Source organism: Idiotropiscis lumnitzeri, chromosome 5 (assembly GCF_059441095.1).
Source record: "Idiotropiscis lumnitzeri isolate Australia: NSW breed Sydney's pygmy pipehorse chromosome 5, RoL_Ilum_1.0, whole genome shotgun sequence".
Lineage (NCBI taxonomy): Eukaryota > Metazoa > Chordata > Actinopteri > Syngnathiformes > Syngnathidae > Idiotropiscis > Idiotropiscis lumnitzeri.
The window spans coordinates 2,744,047-2,761,304 of record NC_142395.1 but is presented as its reverse complement, the minus strand read 5'-3'; the positions used below and the strand labels follow the sequence as shown (position 1 = coordinate 2,761,304).

At 43.4% G+C, this 17,258-nt stretch overlaps 1 protein-coding gene across 12 annotated transcripts in view; it reads left to right on the top strand.

The window, feature by feature from the left end:
• Nucleotides 1–17,258, top strand: part of LOC148335977 (uncharacterized) — a 57,123-nt gene that overhangs the window by 27,093 nt on the left and 12,772 nt on the right. For 6 of the 12 annotated variants that reach the window (XM_088296679.1, XM_088296678.1, XM_088296675.1 and 3 more), the window contains 4 exons: nucleotides 1,124–1,207; nucleotides 1,320–1,458; nucleotides 3,027–3,211; nucleotides 3,281–5,118. In XM_088296679.1, coding sequence (XP_088152805.1) covers nucleotides 3,100–3,211; nucleotides 3,281–3,885 — 717 coding nt within the window. In that variant the 5' untranslated portion in view covers nucleotides 1,124–1,207; nucleotides 1,320–1,458; nucleotides 3,027–3,099 and the 3' untranslated portion in view covers nucleotides 3,886–5,118. Of the gene's footprint in view, nucleotides 1–459; nucleotides 505–1,123; nucleotides 1,208–1,319; nucleotides 1,459–3,026; nucleotides 3,212–3,280; nucleotides 5,119–17,258 lie in introns of those variants that run through there. The other 6 variants (XM_088296680.1, XM_088296683.1, XM_088296684.1 and 3 more) reach the window with 4 other exon arrangements.

Sequence of the window (17,258 nt, the reverse complement as noted above, 5' to 3'; positions counted from 1 at the left end):
CGTCTCTGAGTAAGCAAAGGCCATCATACATTTTTGCTTATGTATTCCTTTAATGTTGTCAGTGAAAGACTCTTTGCCAAGCAAGTACACAACAATTGTGCACACAAATAGAGAAGTCACCTGAAAGCAAGCTATTGCAACCCTGTTCTAACCACTGAGTGTTGTGCAAATATGAGGACCAAAAAAACACGGCTATCTTATCTGGCATAGGGCGAGAGGCTGTGTACACCATGAAGTGATCACAAAATTCGGATGAATCTTTAAATGTTTTTATTATACTTAATCAGTCAATCATTGTTTATAAGGATATTTCTTTGCTTGATTCAAAATGACGTTTTTCCACAATAAAATTAATGTTCACGAGACACAGTTCTTGACTTACACACACGCACACACCCCAGTGTGCATGCACGCACACACACACGCACATCTACACTTTTTCCCGTATTGGAACGAACAGTTCAAGTCAAAAGACAAGAGGAAAAAAGCATTGGCAAAGCTGAGGTAAAACCTTTTTCACTCTAATATTTTTTGGGGAACACACTGCAAGGAAAATGAGAGATGTTGATTAGTTTGATCAAAGGTAATGTATTTGTTATAGAATCAGAATCAGAAATCCCTTTATTGTCATTGTACTCAAGTGTGCAACGAGATTAGAGAGCTCCCCTCTCCAGTGCAATACAACAATAATTCAGATAAATATATAAATTAGATAAATAAGAGAATAGTTAGTGCAATGGAAAATAATACTGAATAGGATATATAAAAACACATCACGTTGCTGTTCCGCAAGGTAAGGGTGGTCGTGTGTGTGAGTTTACAATGGAGATGGCTCTTAGAAAGCTTCCTTGTGAGTTTTTGTCTTGATTGTGGAGATTGTGGTAAAAACAAACTTTTTACTCATCTTCTGCATGGTGATGACTGGTCTTATCATAACTTGGTAACTGGTACACAAGGGATTTTTAACTCATCTTCTGCATGCTGATGACTGGTTTTCTACTTGTATACAGCTGTTGAATTGTGAATGTAGATGGCAGTAATATTTTGCATTAGCCAAAATTTTAGCACAACCATCAGCCAAATGATTGGCTTGCGATGTTTATACATTTGGTTTTTCTGCCAGAGGAAAAGGAGGAGCCCCTACTCTGTCTCTGTCTGATTGAAACAGCTACATTTGTATTCTGGAAACTCACGTGAGGTAAACAAGGTGAAGCAACATTTCGTCTTGGGTCTGAACAAACTCTTTTTCGTTTTAGGTTATAGTCTTAAAATCGTTTTGTCATTGTCATGTCATCATCCACACCGTTTATCCTGTTCAGGGTCGCAGGTGGGTGCTGGAGCCAATCCCAGCTGACTACGGGCGAAAGGCGCACTACACCCTGACTTGGTCGCCAGCCAGTCACAGGGCAGACACGTCACTGAGTTGGAACTGACTCACGCTGCCCGCACACAAGTCAGGTGAATGTACCACTATACCATCTGTGACTCTAAAATTGTTTTAACAAGTTCTTTAACTAAGATTGACTAGGTAACTACGGGCAGAGTTTACGTCAACTCAGGGTGATCTGCAGGTTATTGCCTATGAATATTCTCATTCCACCCATCCATTATCTGTACCGCTTCTACTCACAAGGGTCGCGATGGGTGCTGGAGCCTATCCCAATAGGCTGTAGGCGAGGTACACCCTGGACTTGTTGCCAGCCAATCGCAGGGCACACATAGGCGAACAACTAACCGCACTCACACTCACACCTGGGGGCAATTTAGAGTGTTGAATCAACCTGTCATGCATGTCTTTGGTGCGTGGGAGGAAACCGGAGTACCTGGAGGAAACCCACACGGGTGAACATGCAAATTTAACACAGGAAGGCCGGAGCCTGAATCCAACCCACGACCTATGCACTATGAGGCCATCACGCTAACCAGTCGTCCACCATGCCGCTTCAAAGTTGATTAATAGATTAATTGTACTTTTATGAGAACGTAAGAGAGATAATAGAATGCTGCTTTCTTAATTATTCATGATGTCATAGCCCGCCTACAGAATGCCGTTTCTGTCAAAAATGTCCCCGCCTACAGAATGCCGTTTCTGTCAAAAATGTCAAATTTCCCCGCCCCCTGTGTTAAAAAATATCCAATTTCCAGCCTCCTCTTTTAAAAAAATTTACATTTTCCCCACCCCCTTGAAGCGTTAATCCCTCCCTACAGAATGCTGTTTGTGTCAAAAATATCTAATTTCCCAGCCTCCTTTAAGTGTTTATCCCTCCCTACAGAATGCTGTTTCTGTCAAAAAAAAATTATGTGTTCCCCATGTACATGCCTCCCCAAACCCCTCCCAAACTGTACTTATGTCATCAATATTTTAATATTTGAAGTATATAAAGCAGCTAATTAAATAAGTGAAATATATATATCATTTAATTAACTAATTTAGATAGATATAACCTAATTAAATAATTGAAATAATATGAGTTGAAAGGGGTACTGTACTTATGTCATCAATATTTTAATATTTGAAGTATATAAAGCATCTAATTAAATAAGTGTGTTATATATCATTTAATTAAATAATTGAGATATATAAAACCTAATTAAATAATTGAAATAATATGAGTTGAAAGAGGTTGGTGTTGTTTTTACTTTTCAATGAGGTGTTGACCAGGTATATGTTTATTCGGTTGATAAAAGCTCCCGTTTTCTTTTTGCAAACATGCCTAGACATATTCCCAGCGACATAAGTTTAAACATGGCAATGTGCATGTTTGGGGTGTTGTCTGTGCAAGTCCCGGCGACTTGCACAGACACCCCCCAAGCCTGTCACATCCTACATCTGATAAGAGCCTTAAGGTGTTTGAAAAGATAGTGAGGGGCAGGCAAGTCAGGACATCCTGTCGCCCCACCTTCCTTTTTGCAAACGTGCCTAGTCATGTTTGCATGTCTGGACATGTATTTGTTGCGGCTGCCTACATTTGGACAGTCAAACGCCGTCATTTATCCCGCCCCCTGGTCTGAAACCGATATAACAGAGGCCGAAGTCACGCTCCGGACAGACAAACCAATTCTTTCCGGCGGTTGAACCAAACCAGCTCCTCGTGAAAAATGAAGATGTGCAGAACAAGACGTCGTCTGGCCCTGAACATCGCGCCGAGAAGGCTATCACCCATCGCGGCACCTGATCAGATTGATAACAACATTGCAGAACTCTCGTCAGGTAAACGATGCAACTATTAACTAACTATGTAGCTATATAATATTTAATCAAAGTATCTTTGTATTACAGATAGCGGTGTGGATGAACCCACAAACGATCAAGATGAAAACACTGTTGGTGTAGAAACCCTTACAACTTCAGACGAGGAGCAGGTTGAGTCCTGTACAAATGTAGATGATGACCAGGCCGGACCATCATACTCTTTATGGGTGGGCGGCCCGGGAATCTTACCAACCCCTGATGTATCCTCGTACAACACTGCTGAGCCGTCATATTCAGGATGGGTTCGTCCCGTTTCACCGACTCCGCCGACGACACCTCCGATGACCCCCACCTCGTCGGCAGAATCTTCACAAAACGAGAAGGTACAACAGCCCAGTTGGTCAGACCAGGCTGAATCTCCACAAACCAAGGCGGTACGGTTATCTAGTTGGGCCGACCAAGAGTTCTCAAACAGTTTGCTTGAGCCCTCTAAGGTTCAGACCATCAACGACCCTGACCCCGGACCTGCACCTATTTCCGAGGATGATGTACAACATATGTCATGGGTTGATCCTCCTAAGGGATGGGTTGATATGGATGTCGTACTAGTTGTTAAAGCGGCTATTATTTACATGGTCAGACGTTTTTTGATAAAGTATCACAAAAAACGGGGCTGTTTGCATAGCTATTAATACTTAGGGCATAATTATTATCTAAGACTGCAATATGAGCGCATCATGCCAATCCTTTGCGATAAAAAGTTTTTACCCTGTATTCACTCCTTGTTAGATTTGTGTTCTGTAAAAACGGATAAACAGTCAATCTGTCAGGATCGCCGATGGGCGAGGAGGTGGGTGGACCCAAGAGTGCGGGGAAGCCAGGCATAAGGGTAACTTAAAGGGAATTTATTAAATGAATCAAACAAGGACAAACAACGTGGCAGGGTGCAAAATAACAAAGGCGAACAAAACGTGACTAACAGAACTAAACTTGACGGGGAACAAAGACAGCGACAAACTTGCAAAAACTAGAACGAGAACAAGAACAAGATCAGGGAGCGGCCGTGACAGTCCTGGATTGGGAGTAATGTTCCGACAATGAGTTGTTGGGATGAGGTGTTTATATAGTCCAGTCATTAGGAGGGCGGATGGGCATCAGGTGTGTGAGGTTAATGGGGAGCAGGTGCGTGGCTGGTGAGGGCGAGGTGCTGAGGGGAAACGCCCATACTCAGCTGGCAAAACAACAACAAAAACGCATGCACACAAAAACAATAACAAAGAACCCTGTCATGCCCGACGCGGATCATGACACAAGCAAGTTGCAGAGATCTTAATGGTGGAGTTAGCGCTCGTAAAGAACTTACCCGACCGCCTTGCATTGGATGAGAGCATATGTCTTATGATATACCGTGATCAACTTGATGTTTTCGAAGAATATCTTATAGAAAATATTAACTTTGATTAAAATGGGTAATGTGTTGAGAAAATTATCGATTTTTGGTTATAGAAGCTATGGATGGGCAGATATAATTAATAGAACAATTACATATAATCCCGATGATAAAGACCCTTTCATAGAAAAATTGTTATTGTTTATGCAAAAAGTACGTGCCATGTCTTTGACGGTTTTTCAGGTGCCATGGGAATTGTTTGTGCAACACGTCATATCTTTGAGTCGCTCGGGTTCGATCGATATCTTTCAAAATATTTTGGAAAACCGGGAAAATGAGATAAGTGTAGGTCATGTACTCACCATACTCATGCTATTTAACGATGTGTTAAGATACCGTCTCCGTCATCAACAACTTGTGGATCTCCCGCATGAATTGAAGATGTTTGAAGATCTGTTAGAATCAAATGTTAATCCATCTGTTTTAACCCTGATTTATAAGCTTTTTACGACTTAGACAATCCTTATGTGTAACCATACTTAACCACGTCATATTTTTGATTTTTTCTTTCAAGAAAAATAAATGTTCCAAAAAAGGGGCTTTGCGACTTTTCCTTTCCTTTCACTGATTCCTCTGGAAACGCCCCCTTAAATAGCGTAATGTTAATCTATACTTACTAAACATAGCGGACGCGCACCAAATTAAAAGCATATAGCGTCCAAATTATAACTTCAAAATAAAGTATCACGAACAAATGCACTTGTGAGTTCGTTACACGTGGTGTATCATCAGGCTGTGGGTGACGCTTTTGCTCCGCTCTTGAGAACTATACCTATCGAAGATAAACACGGTGTATTTAAAGCCTTTAATCCTCTTTATTACATGCCAGTTAGTAGGAGGCATATTGAAGATATAAGAATCGAGATTAAGACGGATCAGAACCAACCCATGGAATTTACACACGGTAAAGTTATCGTTACTCCACACTTTAGACCCAGATAGAAAAATGGTTGTGTTGGAGACGCATCATGACCTTTACCGTTTTGTCGATTATTACGAAAACCAAGCGGGTGGCTCGTTATCAGGTTTTCATGAATTACCGGTCCAATACGGGCGTGGATTGGGATCAATCTTTGCCAAATTATTTCGTTTTGTGAGTCCATTAATCAGAAGAGGGTTCAGCGTTGCCAGACCACACCTGCAAACGGCTGCAAAAAACATTGCAACCGATGTAGCCGGTCGTGTGTTAGAACGAATACAACGTAAGGCGGAGCCTCAAGAAGGTTCGGGGTTAATGCTTCTGGCGCGAAGACCTGCAAAACGACCCATAGGACAGCGTCTGAGACAACCTAAAAAACGCAAACGCGTGTCCAAGAAGAAATCAGTCAGGAAAAGGAGACGACGAAGAAACACCGGGGATATTTTCTCTTAAGAAAAATTGACCATTAGGATTATTCATCATGGCTCTTTTGCATCACAAGTCTGCAGAGTGCACCCTAACGGAACTGGATTTGTTTACCCCACCCATGACACAACTATCAATTGAACAAAGTCAATATGTGGAAATGTTACCTATCTCAGCTCTCACCGATGATGGTCCTGTGGAGTTTTTCATACCTGGAGAAGGATCCAAATATCTCGACCTCTCAGACACCCTGCTTCAGCTGCACCTGAGAGTACTCAACAAAGATGGTAGCAGTTTGCCGTCTGATGAGCGAGTCGGTATCATCAATTATCCTTTGAATACAATACAGTAATACCCCGGTTATCGCGGTTAATGGGGACCGAGACCACCCGCGAAAACTGAAAATCCGCGAAGTAGCGGCGCACCTTCAAAAATGCTTAAAAAAAAATAAAAAAATTAAAAAATATATATATATATATGGGTAGAGAGAGAGAGAGTGAAATTCATGTTATAACAAAAAAAAAACAAATTATTATTAAAACTTATTTTTTTATTCCCCAGCCATTATTTTCGTATTTATTCAATTACTTCTTTTTGTATTTATTTAATTACTTCGACTTTTACCTGCTGGTACGCCGTCCGGTGTGCCCTGTGAATGCAGAGCAGAGCTGGAGGATTGAGCAGGACTCTCCAAATGCAGACACGGGAAAAAAGGTGGTGATACAAAGATATTTATTATAATCACAATATAGTCAGTGTAATGAGCGCGTCTCGCAGCAGCTGACGGCATGGCGCGAGACGATCGCTGGAGGAACGCCCACAAAGCTGAAAAAAACAAAAACACACGCGGCATGACAGGCACGGATCATGACAGTGAAATGAAAGGTGGCATTCTTCATTTATTTATTTATTCATTCATAACTGACAGCCTCACGCTCCGCTCCTTCCCGGGCGGAAGAGGTGCTCCTATTCGGCTTAACTGTGACACACGCCCGCCCTCCTCCTCCGGAGCTTCCATTCAGTTAAACTTAGGGGCCGCTTGGAACCGCCCGTGCCCGGGGAAGGTGCTCCTCTTCGGCTTACTGTGACGCGAGCATGCCCTCCTCCTCCGGAGCTTCCATTCGGTTAAACTTAGGGGCCGCTTGGAACCGCCCGTGCCCGGGGAAGGTGCTCCTCTACGGCTTAACTGCCACGCACGCCGGCCGGAACTCTGGTACGGTCCGAACCGCGCGAAACGTCGCCACCAATCGTGTCCGGGGGAACTTGCTCTTCTTCGTCCACTCTCCTCTTCGGCGCACGCCGGCCGTCTAACCGCTCCAGCGCCCCCTCGTGCCGCTCGGCGAAACTACAATGCCCCCGAATATTTTTTAGACCCGCGAAGCACTGAAGCCGCGAAAGGTGAACCGCGAAGTAGCGGGGTATTACTGTATTCTCACAAGTGGATGTAACATTAGGCGAAAGGTTGATCTCGCAATCTAGCGCAACCCATCCATACAGAGCTATGATAGAGACGTTAAACTTTTCAGAAGCATCTCTAAAAAGCCAATTCACAGCGGTTATGTTTTACAAAGACACACCGGGACATATGGATTCAACAGCCTTAACGGGGGATGTTGTTAACAAAGGGTTGATACGCAGAGCTGAATTCGTGCTGGGTTCCCGACCATTCGCAGTGATAGGACCTCTACATGCCGACATATTCTTTTGTGAGAGACATCTTATCAATAACGTGGATCTACGTGTGAAACTCATCAAAGCCAACGATCAGTTTTGTTTTATTAGTCCTCCTGATGTGAACTATCATTTGAAAATCATGGGCGCTTCCCTATTTGTGAAAAGAGTCGCCGTCTCACCGGCCATCTCTATCGGTCATGCAGCAGCTCTCAACAAAGAAAATGCTTTATATCCGTTATCAAGAACATTCCAGAACCTGTCAACAAGATAACCTTTTCCTCGGCCATACACCTCGTTATGTGGTGTTAGGGCTTGTAAATCACAACGCCTTTGTGGGTAGAAAAGATTTGAACCCTTTTAATTTTGCTCATCATCATCTGGAATATTTAGCGCTATGCCAAGAAGGGAGGCAGATTCCAGCCAAAGCCTTCCAACCCCAATTTAATGCAGGAAACGCTGTTCGAGAGTTTCATAACCTGTTTACAGCGACAGGAAGACATTTGAAAGATTTACCTCTTTGCATCAACAGAGAGGACTTTTCAGGTGGATATGCACTCTATGTTTTTAACTTAAACCCCAACGATGATTCGGGAGCTCTCGCACCTGTCTCCAGCGGGAGTTTGAGGTTAGAAATGAGATTTAGAGTCCCACTACCTCACACAACAACCCTTATCGTGTACGCCTGCTACGATTCCATCCTGGAAATTAATTCAAAACGACAAGTCTTGGTGGATTATTACTGATGAACGGGAGAGAGCTGGAGAAACTCATGAAACGTCTACAAGGGCATTTATTTTGAGGCGTTTACGCTTCGGATGAAATAAATTCGCTGCAACCTACCCCACCAATCTTCTACATCGTCAACACACATCCACGTCACTTACCTGGAGAACATTGGCTGGCTCTAACGTTGGAAAAAGATGGAACGAGTACTTTTTTTGATGCTTTTGGATTTCCCCCTGAATTTCAATATTATCCGCAAACCATTAACTCATTTATGAAAAAACATTCAGAACGTATTTTGTACCATAACAGACGTCTACAACACGAGTTATCAATCACCTGTGGTCAGCATTGTGTCTATTATTTAACTCATATAGGGTGTGGTTTGAGTTATCAGGATGTGTTAACCTGCTACAAAGATGATGTGTTAAAGAACGATGCTATGGTATCTAGTTTTGTTAAACATTATCAAACGTATGCGGAAAAACCATGTACCGGTCAAGCAGCGTGTTCTTTTCACAAATTTCAAACATGTCATTGTCTGTAATAATTTAAAAATGTATTTTATTGAATAAAAACATATGTAAAAACATACAAACGTTTTCGATTTTTCATTAACTCTCATGAAGGGGTATACCCCACCCACTTTACAGGAACGGGTCTTTTTTTTCTACTCGTCTTATTCTTCTTCCTACTGGATGTCCTCTTGTCTGTCTCGTCATCAGAGCTTAACGAGCCTCGGAGTTTCAATCGTCTGAATTCATCACGGGTATGGGGGTTGACGATGATGGTCTCCGGAATATTGAGTTCGTGTAGAGTGTGTAGAAACTCCTTCCAACCTCTAGGGGAACGAGTCGCGATGTTTTTACCCGTCAGAGTAATCTGTCTGAGTAAATCGGTCATATGAAATCCTTTTATCGGCTTATCTTGAAACATGAATTCATGGCGAGGGGTCCAACTTCTATCAGCGTCCTTGAGTTTTCTCAAAACATAGTTAGCGTTTTTCCGATAACGTGTTGGAATGTTATGTAGAATATCGAACCAGGGATCGGTTTCATTCCCCACCATTTTGTCTTGTACCTCAACATTCGAAATCTTTGAAGGGTTCAAAACCTCGGAAGTTAGAGACACGGTCAGGGGTTGTTCTTCCTTTTCACCTTGTTTGAGAAGACTTAAATAACGATTGTTGGAATTTACCTTTAAATCAATGTTAGAATTTAACTTTAACCCAATGTAAACTCAAATAAGTAATCTGACTCCAATTTGCGACCTTACCCAACTCCCACACATCCAACAATATGCGCGCTCGTTCTGCAATAGAAAGGTATCAGGAAGCCGGCATTTTCACACACGAGTGGATTTATTCCTAACACACAAATCTACAACTTGAGTTTGGGTCCCTCTCAATACAGCTCTACACCTCTCATACCACCAGCGAATGTGTTCTACCCCCGAGTTGCCCAGTCCTGATTCATACTATACAACATGCAAAATGGCACAGACAAAGGCATCCTGGCATGATTCTATTGGCTATGTGTATTGCAGTTAACTTTAGCTCGCTCTCATTGGTCTTTCTCCTCCCGCCGAATCCCGTGGCTCCTCCTGCGTGCGATTCCCCCGATGGCCGCTCCTTCCCGGAGTCATCTCGTCTCGCTCAGCACCTTCGGTTTCTAAAACATTCCATTCTTGCACAACCCCCGCAACCAGTTTCTCGCCACCAGTCACACTCTCAGCATTTTACAATATCACATTTTCATACATTGGATGCACCAACATCTAATGAACTATGTTAAGCTCAAACTCTTATATTCCTTTAATAGTCAAAAGTATGAAATCCTTTAAGTGTAACTGAAGTTTAGACCATGCTAATGACCAGACATTCAGGAGAGGAATGCAGGAAGATTAGATCACAGCTGCACCACAGGAGGTGTGAACGAGACCCCTCTGAAACAATGGACTTCCATGCCAGGATCACAAAAGTGGCTCCGAGCCGTCTAACCTTTGTTCAGTTTTAAATTGACTGCCATTTACATTATCCTTTAATCCCTCTCATGACCTCAGACATCTGAGGTCATCACTAGAACACCTTGTTTCATTGCTGCACACGAGCTCGACATCACTTGCCATAAAACTAAAACACATCAAACAATTAGTAAAAGAATAAGAATCAGTAGAAAATTTCCTTCCCTCCTTATGGCCTCAGGTCCCCGAGGCCATCTTTCCATACTCACATCCTGGACTCCCGGAGGGCCACGCTACCTCCGCCTCCTGGGGGTCCTTTTGAGGGATCATCATGTACTGACCCCCAGGAGGGAGTGGCCCCAACGTGCGTTCTATTGTCTTAACAGTTAATGATCTGATACATGGAATACAGCAACATCCGCATAACACCATAATAGCGGCAAACACAGCGATAGAAATCAGTACTGATGCAATCAGGCTTTTATATTTACCAAAGATGTTGAACCAGTCAGAATACCAACTGGTGTCCACACCTGAGTGCTCCTTCATTTTGTTACTTAGCGTGCGCAGACCCTCCAATGCCTTGGTAAGGCGACCGTCAGGAGATGTATTGTTGGGAATCAGAGTACAACACTGATCCCCAAAATACCACACACCCCTCCTCTTTCGGCTAACAACATATCTAAGCTTATTCTGTTCTGGAATGCCATAAGAGACGTGGCAGCCAATTGCTCATGCACTGCCTGGAGTGCTGAGGTGGTAAAATTCGCCAATCGTTGGACATTATAGTGGGCATAATTAATCCGGTCCACATTTTTGTTTACTGTAACGAACAGGAAAAGGCTCTCCCATCCTGCCGCAATTTGATCCACCAATTTATACTCGTCAGGGATCCCTCTTGGAACTCCAATTGCATCTATATACGTGGGATCTCCTGCATTCAACCATTCTTGCATGTCCCTTCTCTTCCTGTTAAGGAAGGGGATTCTTCCCCATTGTCCAACACCTTCCCACTCCATTTTGGCCAGATCTAAGGCTGTCACACTAACTGGCATGATCAGCGTTACCAGGGCGCACTTACCTGAGGCATTGGTGGGAAGCCTATCGTACAGCACTTTCTCTCCACACCACAGCCAAACATCATCACGAGCGAGAGGGATTCCTACTGGCAAAGACACATTTTCATTACACCATGACTCCTGGAGATTTCCAATCCCAGGACCAGTCCCATTTAACTTTTAGGCAGGTGAACTTTTGTTTTGCAACTTGGGTGTCAAAAATAGGCTCTTTCTTTTTTATTCCCACATCATTCCATGGGTGTGTCCAATTAAAATTGTACCCAAGTGTTCACCTGTGTCGGTTGTTTACATTTCAGATTTAGCAGTAGTTGTTGTGTCTGTGTCAGCGTCTTACCATCATCTCGCTCTGCTCCATACCATACCATTCCATTACATGCTCCTTTCGCTCCATCACTTCTGTCATCCCGCATCCTATGTTCAAACGCAAACATCGTCCACACAAAGCACACGCCAGCAGGTAAAATAGTCAATAAGTTAAACATTTGCATCGTCATCGTCTTTGTTCAGACTCGAAAGTGTCTGACTTTGATCCAATTCATGCCATCTACACATTCCCTCTCTTGACCTGCCCGTCCGGGCGGTCAACCTCTAAGCTCAACCATGGCGGGCACAAATACTGGGGCCGGGCGCAACTGTGAGCTATGGTACCACTTTTGTCCTGTAGTTCCCAATTGGATGGCGTATCAGGTTCTAGCCAGAACACTAAACTGTCCTTATCAGCGAGATTGAGTCCACCTCCGGGAAAGCACCCGGAGGTTGATGTACGGAGCGATGTCCGACTCCAGTGATGCTGAGTTCACTGAGTTCAAATATCTAACTGCGTTCCGAGATTACAAATGAAGCCTCGAGCTAACGCTCCAATTTTGACTGTTAATTGACAAATTTTAAAGCAACACAAATGAAATAGTAACCATTAATGCTTAAAATAAAAAATCCCAAAACTATAATAACGCAGATACCGAATTAAACCTCTATTTTTTCTTTTTCTTTTTTTTTATGGGAAGAAAAGGTGCTCTACAAGACATAGACAGCTCCAAGACCGCTGCAGTCTCCACCTCCTATTGTCTCATGATTGGCTCAATCCACCTACAGGCTGTGCCCACACTGATTCTGTCAACTGGGGGAGGGGGTAGAGACAGTAAAAACATCGCGGAGCTGTGGAGCCGAGCCCCAACTCAGTCGGGCCCTGGGTCCACAACACCTCTAGCAGAGACACACACAGAACTACCATTTCCGAGCGACCCTTCCCTGGAAATTTTGAAATTTAGTAATGTTCCCAAAACCAAAGAATTTGTAGTCGGTGCTGATATATGATCTCCCGATTGTGCAACAACTATGGGGTCTAGATCTCTAGTATGATGACGCTCATCAATATTCAATGCGATTTGTGGCTCGGCGAAAGTAAACAATTCATACCATTTCCGCTGCTCAGGGACAAGGCACGCGTGCGAGGCAACGCCAGTAGACATAACAAATATATAATTCTAACGCAAGATGCACTCATGACTAAATATGGATGAGTGCATTTTTGATAAACCAAATCATGTTTGTGATCACATGTACAATGTGATATGTCAATTGGCGAATTGAAAGGGTGGCGGTTGCTAAACCACTCAGACCAGAGCAAGAACAGGGAATACCCACCGCGGGAGGATGGGAACCAGGTTTCAGAGCTGCCCTCAAATGTTTCAGTTCAGTTTAGCCACTGGGAAGGAAGAGAGCACGACATATGCTCCCTCCAACGGATGTGCACAGTCAAGTTCAGTCCCATCCGGGAATGCCACTCGAATTCCAGTGTTCGTTCAGTCAATGGCAGGGACTCAGGCACTCTTGAGAGCCCACATGGCTCAGTGGGGGTTGCGGAAGGAGCTCATAGCTCGCCCCAATATCCAGCACCATCGAAAACTTGTCCATCCACCGTCCCCGGACTGCTAGGACCTGCTAGTCCTCGAATGCTGAAGCTCCGCTGCCCCCTGTCATGGAATGGGGTACGAGCGGGTTTGTGTCAAGTGCGTTGGGAGTGGGTAACGGTGGCGCCCCCTGCGCTGGTGGAGCTCTTTGTGACAGATATGGCACCGGAGGATGGCACATTCCAGAAAGTGGCTCGGCATGGACAGCTCATCACCCAGTGACCCCACACCCCGCAGCAAGTGCACACCCCACTCACAACCCCCGTCAGTAACCACCCGTACCTCTGTTACTGCAATCCCAACCTCGTTGACTGGCCTGCTATGGACAGCAGCCAGTCCGCAGTGGCGCTGCGTCACCCGAACCTTGCCCAGAAGCAGCAGAAGTGGAAGGAGCAGCTGCCTCCTTTTTTCTTATCTCTCTTGGCCTTCTAAACCTGCAAGTACAACAATTTTAGTCACGCTCCTTAATCCAATCCCATATATCCCTTTTCTGATGTCGTGCAAAATTAGGTACAAAATGTGTTCTACTTAGGCCGATTAGCATTATTTCATTCATGGACTATTTCGCCTGATGTCTGCCACTGGAAGGTGCACGCCCTTGTGGACGGCCAACTGGAACAGCTGTGTAATGTCGACATTATTGGATGGGTCACTGCCGGAAGTCTCACTCCATTCATGTCTCGCCCTGGCCACATAGACCAGGCCTGTCTCCCTTTTCCCCACCTGAAAGACACAGCAACATCGACCCCAACGGGCCAGAAATATCTGATGCACGGCACAGCCAATCTCACCTGAGGTGTCCCCATTTAGCTGGTGACCATCATGCTGGTCAGCAGATCTGGCCTCGGCCTCAAGTGAGGATAGTTCCTCTGAAATAAATTTTGTCCCGCCTGTAACTCTGTATAAACCTCTTAGTCTGGTGTCTCCTTTGTAGGAGATATCAACCAACGTGACCTCTTTACAACGTGTGACCTCTTTACAACATGTCGAATAAACCAATGTTGACCTTTCTGCTATCTTTACAGCTGTGAGAGCTGTTACTAACCCCTCCTTCCCCCTTGGGTAATTACAAATGTCTTATCTTCAAACTTCTTACAAGCACCCAGTATCCTGGCTTTACTAGATTACTGCCCCTGCTGGGAGACGGAAAGAGCTTTGTCACTCTAAATTTGCGCCTGTCTTTTGTTTTCCTAACATTTTTCACATATGGTCAACTAAAGTTGCTTCAACATCTATTTCCCATTTGTTCTTAAATTTGAGGTATTCTATAAGTTCTTCCAAACAGTGTTTTACAATGTCTTAGTCCTAAATACAATGAAATACGTTACAATGGAAAATATCAGAATAAAATTTCATACATCCAACATGAGACACGTGCTTGTGACCACTTCAGGGTCATTTTTGTCTGAAATATCTCCTCTACAACAACTTACCCTTGCGTTAAGTGAGTAATTTTCCATAAAAACAGTGCCACTAATTCGACATTAACTTCAAGTATCACTGCTGTGGTGCTGTATTATATGGAAAAGTCTGAACAATCCAAGAAAATTTTGCCCTATCCTGGACTGGGTGTGTGTTATCTAGTCGCGCATCCAATGTGAATATGTCTTATATCTCCCTCCTTGTTGAGGAGAACCTCTGGGATGGTAGTGGTGAGGCGCTATTTGAAGCAGTCTCTGGCCTTCTGGTCACACTGGTCACATGTCACCTCAAACCTGTGGACAGAACTGGACGAGTGGCACTTGCCAGTGAGAATGAGAAGGGGTAAATTATCTTCCTTCCAAAACTTTCAGTTTTGCATAAATTTTGTGTAATAACGTCAATCAATCATTCACTTGATGCTTGAATTTAATTACTCCAATCTATCTCCAAAAACAATTTGAAAATCAATACTCGGGAGTGCAATAGGGATTCAGGTTGATCAGGCCTGTCCACCCATCGCATCCTAAGTACTGTAAGGGCTTGCCGGTGACCTCAAACAATTTTCTGTCCTGAGGCCCGTCCCTACAACATTCACTCAAACCACATATGCATACAAACACTTTTCTTTCACACTGTCATTCACCAAACGATACTTTCCAATTCCACACAGAGACCCCTCCCTTGGCGCGTCCGCCTTGATTTCACTGAGATTTGTGCTGGCAGATCCATAATTTTGCCTTAATTTAGCCAGCGTATGCCAAAATTTACAACTGTGGGTCTCTGGATTTTCCCATTCACTCCCCGTGAAGTTGTTTCTCCTCTCCTGGACGCAGCTGACGAAACTGCACCTGTGACATCAAACAGCTCATAGATGCGAATGTTAGCAGTCTGGTATTTATGGAATGATGTCATATCCTCTAAAATTGTCATGTCAGCGTTCGCGTCGTACAGTCAAACAAAAACATCTGTCTTCCACCTTTGTCACATTTAATACACATCAGTTAATAAATCATCTACAAAACTATTTAGTCCAACTTTAAATTTGGTAAACCAATCTCCAATGGCTAGATATTCCCCTTTCCAAAGATTTTCTTTCAACATGTTCATAGAATACTTCACTCAAAACTTATCCCAAAACCATAATCCCTTTGCTTAAAATTTAAATTTTAATAAGATTGTCGCCGCCCTGCTGTTCCTCAGGCATCCCCTGCATGTTTCAGTGTTTAACTTGTGTTCCAATTCCCTGCTAATTTGTATTTATTGTTAGGTTGAATACATATATTTTATCCCGTACCATACTACACTAGCACTGTAAAAAAACTGCTCCACAGTGCGACCCATGCTCGACCACATTAGAACACCTCAAGTAGAGGCAGATGCCTGAAGATTAGATCGTCAGCAACATCGAGGGGGGTGCCGAGACACACCTCTGAAACAAAAAGACTGTGACCTTCTTTCGAGAGCACCAAAAGGCATATCTTCCTTTTCAATCAGTTAACGACTGCCATTGATGCCTGTTTTTCCTCTTGTGTCTGAAATGTTTACATGTTCCTGCTGGTGCTTCCCCCCCCCGGGGCCAGCACGGGCGTCTCCACACTCCCCTGCTGTTCTCCTTGCACCCTCTCTCTCATTATTCACAGCCTGTTCGATCAATTGTATGGTCGCTGGTGTCATCTGTGAATCGTTATCTTTTGCATCTCAAACCATTCTGCTCCCCCCCCATTAATGGCGCCGTCGGATCGGGCGGCGGCTCAAACACATACTGTTGCGAGTCTGGCAACTGTGGATGAATGCCTCTCAGACATTCCGTCTTTTCTTCCGCTTTTTCAATCACTTCATCCTCTTTCTCTGACTTCCTCCCCCTACTTGGGAACGAGCATCTAACTTCAAAGAGCTGTTAACTCTTTGTTAGAGCACACTCATGATTTTACGATTACACCTATACTCATTGCCTTCTGTAAAATCTTTCTCACTCTTATTTTTTTCCTTTAATTTTCCAAATTCACTGTAGCCTTACCAAAGCCACTCAAACAATCAAGGTATCAAATCACAAACTACAAAGTCAGGAACCACCTATGCTCTTGCAAAGTTTTCTCATGCTCTCAAAAGCTACATTCAATTATGATTTCTTAACACCAATCTTTTTCTTTGTGTCATTTCCATCTGTGCATTTCATTCCAGTTACTAATTACAGTTACCTTAATAGAAAGACCATCAACTAAAGTATGAAACATAAAATATTTATTTCTTCAATTCCTCCTTACAGCAGACCCTAATTCTTATCCTTTTCATTTGTTCAAGTCACACCTTCTTCAATACTGCCTGTTTAATCATCCTCCTTTCAATGGAACATTAATTGTTCCTTTCTCTTTTCTTATTGAACTTCCAATCTCTACACTGACACAATTTCTTCTCTTTTCTCTAGCTTTCTTTCTTTCTCTTTTCTTATTTCATCCCTACTTCATGTTTTTCTTCTCTTTTTTTATGTTTCATTTTTATG